Here is a 6,000-nt window from a genome sequence, read left to right as displayed (position 1 = left end):
TAGGAATGACAAATCCCTAGGAATGCTTCAGGAGGACAGCCGCGGCCTGGCGGTCTGGCGAGGCGGGTCTGTGCCCCCTGGGTGGTCGGCGTCGCCCCGCAGGGCCCTCTGCTATCGCTGGGGGACCCCCAGGCTGCGCCAGCCCTCGCGGCCGCCCCGCCCCCTGTGCCCGCTAAAGTGCAAGGCCCGAAGGTCGCTGACCCCACGGCCCCGGGACTGACGGACTCCTAGATGTCTCGCCCGCTTAAGTTCGCCTCTCACCCTCTGGGAGGAAAAGGAGAAACTCCGTGATCAGAAGGAGGGGATCGCAAAAGGGCCGCGGGGAGCCGGCGGGGAGGGGGTGGGGGGGCGGACAGAGTCCGCCGCTGAAGCCCCCAGCGCTGCCAGGACTCAGAGCTGACGGGGCCCCGGCCAAGATGGCAAGAGGTCGATGGCAAACACAGGGAGGGGCAGCGGGAGCCAAGTGGGGCTGGGCGGGTCGTGGGCGAGGACCCTCGTGCCTGCGTGGCGGGAAGAGAAGGCACGCCTCCCCCCGCCCCCGCAGGCAGGGCAGGGGTGGGCACCCCCCCCAGAGGCCGGGCACGCAAGAACCCAGTTCCCGGTGTCCCCAGCATGCCCCCACCCCCACCCCCACAGGACAGCACAGCCCGCCTCGCACCCACCCTGCGGCGCCCGGCCCGCTACACGGGGCAGAGGTAAAAGTTCTTCTCCTCCTGGGGCTTGCTGACCCAGTTCCCGTAACCCATGTCCCTCAGACCCTTCTTGAAGTAGTTCTTGGCCACCTCATAGTCGCGGGCCGCCTTCTTGGCCTCCCCGTAGGAGAGTCTGAGCAGGTCCCTGCGGTACCGGAAGGAGCACAGCTTCTTAAACAGGAGGAAAATGTTCTTTTTGGAGACCCGGGACAGCTCGTTCCGCGGCCTGGAGGAACAAGAGAGCTCAGCACTGCCCGGGGACAGAGAGGGAGGGGAGCCCGGCGGGGGAGGTACAGGGGGCAGCCGCTAAGTGGCCGCTGAGCTCTGGAGAAGGCAGACGGGGCGGCCCGCGGCTCCTCACCCGTCCACGGTGCCTCTGGTCCCATCCAGGATCTCCAGGTCGTAGCCGTCAGCCAGGCACCAGTTGACGCTGGTCTCCTTCGTCTTCCCGGATTGCCTCTTGGAGTCGTACACGCTGACGCGGCCAACCTGGGATGGGTCCCGGGAGCGACGGGAAAGATGGAGACTTCCAGGAGAAGGTCCTGTGGCAGGGACTGGGGACTCCCAAGACACAGCGGGCGGGGGGGGGGGGGGGGGGGGGGGGGGGGGCCCGGGATCCCTCCCCGTATCTAGGGTTCTGTCTGAAGACCAGACTCACTGAGCCCTGCTCGACTCAAACGGGCTGCAGACAGAAAAGCAAGCCCTCAGCATCCAAGGGGACAGAGGGACTAGCCCCCGGGACATCCCCTGCCCACAGCGGATACAGGGGTGCCACGGACAGGCTCATGCGGACGGGAGAAAACATCAAGGGGAAGCGGATGGGGCCACACACCTTGGGGTGGTTGACGATAAAGGGGGGCCGCAGTCCGTCCTCGAAGGCACTCCCATCCCTGGTCACACGGCAGCAGATGGCCCGAGTCAGATGCCCTTGGCTGAACAGGTAACCTGGGTGCAAAGAGGAAACCATGCCCGTCTGTGCAGGGAGCGTGAAGAAGGTCCCGGTGGGGCTGTGAGGACAGAGGTGGCGCCCCGCGCCCGCAGGCACTTCGGGCTCCAGGTGACGCTGCGGCTGGAGCCTGCTTTCCGTGAGCCACTGCGAGACCCGCCCGGTGAGCGCCTGCGCTGAGCCCGCCCCCCCCCCCCCCGCCCCTGCAGCAGGGTGGCCACCGGACACGGCACAGCGCAGATGCCGCGTCAGCACCCAGCCACGATGCGTGCGGCCCGACGGGACCCTCACCCAGGGTGACAGACTTGAGATACACAGGCTGCAGGAAGTGCGTCAGCAGCGCCCCCTGCAGGCCCAGCACGTTCCAGCGCAGGATCTTGTCACTACAGGACATGGTTCGGAGCCGCTCCCCCAGCCGAATGCCGTCCCACGTAGGCACGATGTCACTGGATTCCACTGGGATGGTGCCTTCCCCTGTGGAGGGACTTGGGTCAGAGCCACGGGGGCCCCTGGGCCAGGCCACTCCTGCCGTGGGGCTTCTACGCCTCACGCTTGGGCCAAGGCACTGGTGGGCTCATTCTGGCCGCACCAACACCGTGCTCGGTGCTGGGAACAATGGTGAGCGACCCAGAAGACCTCTGTGCCCCTGGAACGTGTGCGCGGGCGAGGGGGCAGGAGGGGGCAGACAGACAGCAGCAGGTGAGGGGCAGACGGACAGCAAGCGAGCAAATGCTCCGCACGCACAAACTCTGAACGGCGACAGGGCCCGGAGGCTGGGAGGGTGGCGCGGCCACCCGGGACGGACTTGCAGGCAAAGCAAGAGACGTGGAGAAGCCACAGCTGAATAACGGTTTCAGACACAGAGCACAGCACAAGCAAAGGCCCTGAGGCAGCAAGAGGTTTGGTTGTCCAGGTTGCCGACGAAGAGCCAGTGGGCCCGAGCCCTCGGCGGGCGCGCAGGTTTGGCTTTTCTGTGCGGTGCACTGGGAAGCCGCCACAGGGCGCTGCTGCGGTTTTTACCCAACGTGGGGCTTGAACTCGTGACCCCGAGATTATGAGTCACGTGCTCTTCCGACTGAGTCTGCCAGGCGCCCCTTGCTTTCGTTGTAACAGCTTTGCTGAGACAGAACTCACCCAACTAAAGCACACGGTTCTGTGGTTTCTACTGCGTTCGCAGAGGCGTGCGACCCTCACCCCAGTCAGAACTTTCACGGCCCTCGGGAGAAACCCGGCGGGCCGGCCCCTCCCACCCCAGGCCCCAGGCGACGCTGGTCCACCCTGTCTCCACAGAGTCGCCCCCTCTGTACTCCGGACGCGTCGTATAAACGGAGCCACAGAGGGGGCGCCTGGGTGGCGCAGTCGGTTAAGCGTCCGACTTCACCCAGGTCACGATCTCGCGGTCCGTGAGTTCGAGCCCCGCGTCGGGCTCTGGGCCGATGGCTCGGAGCCTGGAGCCTGTTTCCGGTTCTGTGTCTCCCTCTCTCTCTGCCCCTCCCCCGTTCATGCTCTGTCTCTCTCTGTCCCAAAAATAAATAAAAAACGTTGAAAAAAAAAAAAAATTTAAACGGAGCCACGGAGCATGTGACCTTTCCACTTCGTGTGTCCTCAGGGTCCAGCGAGGTGCCAGCACCGCCCCCTTTCGTGGCACCACGTGGACAGAGCCACTTTGTTCACCAGCGGGCAGACCCTGGGGCGGCTCCCACCTTCTGGGGACACAGCCAGGGGCCAGCTGCTGGGTCCCGGGTCCCGGGCAGGGAGGTGACCCGGCCCGAGGGCGTGGGGGCAGCCGTGAGCGGACAGCCCAGGGCGCGTGCGCTTCGTTTCCTGTCCCCTCCTGTTTTCCCCGCCCTCCCCGTGGCGGTAAGATCACCTCCCGGGAAGCTGTGTTTCTGGCCAGGCTGTCCCCTGAGTTCCGGGTGGGCCCTCGGGCTCCCACATGACCCCCAGACCCAGAGCGGAGCCCCGCCCCCACTGCGGTCCACGCCTGTCCCCGGGCCCCCCCGCCCGGCAAAGCAGCCCTCGAGCTCTGGCAACAGACGCCGAGAGCGTGGCAGCCGTGCCTTGTCCCGGCGGTGGCCCCGGGCTCGGCAGTCTTTCTGTGGGGACGCGGGGGACGGTGCCACTCACCGTTCTCCACCTTGGTGCGCAGCTTGCCCTGTTTGGGGTTCTCGAAGACAGGGTAGTGGCGGGACTCGGTGCTCTCCACGGCACGGTCGCTGCAGGACTTGTCGAAGAGGGCGCCGTCCCCACACGGGGCCGTGCTGCGGGGCGGGGGCGACCGTCAGGGCCCGTGCCGTGGCCCCGTCCGGAGCCCAGGGGCTCGGGAAGCGCGGGACGTGGAGGCGGCGAGGGGCTTCCCCTGCAGCCCCCGGGGGGTGGCCGGGCACGTGGGCCACGCCGCGTCCACGCGCCCTCAAGCGCAGGCCTCACCTCCGGGCCAGGGCGCCCCCGGGAACCGACCGTGGAGCCTGGCGGGGCTTCGGGCGGGGACCGCGCGCGCCTGGCGTCCAGGTGGACACGGGGACCACACACCTGATGTACAGGTGGAAGGACACGGTCTTCTTGATCTGGAGCTTCTCGCCTCCCTTCGCGGGCTCGAAGATGCTGTCCTTCGCGGTCTGCGGGCTGTACTTCATCAGCTCGCTGTAGAGGAACCTGCGGGGACGGCGCCGTGAGGACGGCCGCCCCGGTGCAAAGGGCGGGGGCCCGAGTCGCGGAGGGACGGGCGGAGGCTCACCTGATGAAGCCTCGCCGGGAGATGATCTCCGCGTGGCAGTCGTTGACCGTCTCCCCCTTCAGGCTGAGAGAGTCGCCCTTCACGCAGCGGTTCCCTGCAAGCAGGGACGGGGGGGGGGGGGGGGGGAGAAGGTGACCTCTCTGCAGGGCACGCGGCCAGCCTCCCCGCGCTCGTCCCCCCCCCCCCCCCCCCCCCCCCCGTCCACGTGGACCGCGGCCGCTAAGAGCCGCACGGTGGTCTGCTCCCGCCGCCAGGGGGCCCCACCGACCTGTCCCCAAGCTGACCACGACCCCCAGGTCGTCCGAGGCCTTCTTCATGATGACGGCGGCCAGGATCTTACGGCCGAGCAGGGAGGGCTGGAAGCTGTTGGTGAGGGCGTTGAAACAGCGGTGGCTGAGCATGGCTATCTGGTCGTGGAAGGTGCTGCCCGTCAGGGGGAGCTGTGGGCACAAGGCTGCGTCAGGCCCGCGGCGCACCCCCCCCCCCCCCCCCGCCCGCCCGCGCTGTCCCCGCTGTGCGTGCTACTGAGGCGCGGAGTAAAGCCCAGGAGTGCGTCACAGGACAGCAAGGTAAGGCCCCAAGAGAAGATGGCAGCAAGAGTAGACGTCTTAACTGTCTTTGGCTGTGCTTCTGGGGACCTCGAGAGGAGGAGCATAGTTCTTCTGAGAGTGGCCCCTGTCACTGGGGTTACCTCTGTGAAACCCATGCGCTCGGCCTTCTCGTCCTCCCCAATCAGGACGCGGAGCGCCGCATCGGCCGCCTCCTGCTTGCCTTGCTTCTTGCTGTGGGCGCACACGGCCGGGAACCAGCGACCCCCGACTTTGGCCTGGTACACGAACCTTCGGGACGAGAAGCAGGATAGAGACACGTGCCCGACCGCGACCGCGTCGCCGCGAGGGGCCCGCGTGAGGCGCGGGGCACCGGGGACTCACGATGTCACGTCCACCAGAGCCAGAGGTCACCCGGACTGTTACTTACCGGTTCTGTCTACGCCGACTCTTCTTCAGTGTAGACGCGTTTGTAAGGGAGACTTCGTATACACGGAAAACCGGGCTCACTTGTCACGAACTGAAAGTGGCCCCAGAACTGGATGACAACATCGGGTCATCAAATCTGAGGGGATGCGGCTGCCCGCGAGGGCTCTGGGCCCACATCACAAAGCTCAGCAGGTCGGGGAGGGGGGGTGTGAGGAAATACGGCAGGGGTACTTCTGTCCAGAGCTTAGGCAGAAACGGCAGCGGCGCTCTCCCTCGCGGTTTAACACTCTACTTCGAAGCACCCGATTCCGTTTCCTAATTTCCCGGTCGGCCCAAGAGGACCCTCGGCTTGGCGTGGTCGGACGTGGAGACGTGCCTTAGGCAAGGGGCTCAGCTCTCACGAGGGGGCCCTGGGAGGGGCGCGCCTGGGCACGTGAGCCGGTCGGCCGGCCGTCCAGGCAGGGGCGGGAGAGCGTGACGGGGCGTCTCCCGCCAGGGTGTCAAGAATCCTAGCTTCAGCCCCGTCCTAAACTCTTCAGGCAGGAAACAGAGCCGGTCCCCTTACGCTCAGTCACGCCGAGCGGCCTGTCCGGTGCAGGGGACGCCTGACTCCTTCCTCCACCACCCGGGGCGTGCGGGCCGGGGGCG

The 6,000-nt window shown here is 67.0% G+C and overlaps 1 protein-coding gene across 5 annotated transcripts in view; it reads right to left on the bottom strand.

Moving 5' to 3' along the window:
- The window catches only part of ADAR (adenosine deaminase RNA specific), a 38,909-nt gene continuing 32,909 nt past the window's right edge, over positions 1–6,000 (bottom strand). For 4 of the 5 annotated variants that reach the window (XM_058702145.1, XM_058702142.1, XM_058702141.1 and 1 more), the window contains 9 exons: positions 4,989–5,214; positions 4,644–4,815; positions 4,376–4,469; positions 4,171–4,293; positions 3,766–3,899; positions 1,930–2,112; positions 1,525–1,637; positions 1,054–1,181; positions 1–918 (listed from right to left, as the gene is read on the bottom strand). In XM_058702145.1, the coding sequence (XP_058558128.1) occupies positions 681–918; positions 1,054–1,181; positions 1,525–1,637; positions 1,930–2,112; positions 3,766–3,899; positions 4,171–4,293; positions 4,376–4,469; positions 4,644–4,815; positions 4,989–5,214 (1,411 nt within the window). In that variant the 3' untranslated portion in view covers positions 1–680. The remainder of the gene's footprint in view (positions 919–1,053; positions 1,182–1,524; positions 1,638–1,929; positions 2,113–3,765; positions 3,900–4,170; positions 4,294–4,375; positions 4,470–4,643; positions 4,816–4,988; positions 5,215–6,000) is intronic. The other variant, XM_058702143.1, reaches the window with a different exon arrangement.

Source organism: Neofelis nebulosa, chromosome 15, assembly GCF_028018385.1.
Source record: "Neofelis nebulosa isolate mNeoNeb1 chromosome 15, mNeoNeb1.pri, whole genome shotgun sequence".
Taxonomy (NCBI): Eukaryota; Metazoa; Chordata; class Mammalia; order Carnivora; family Felidae; genus Neofelis; species Neofelis nebulosa.
Note: the sequence above shows the minus strand (reverse complement) of the source record. Positions and strands in the feature narration are given on the sequence as shown.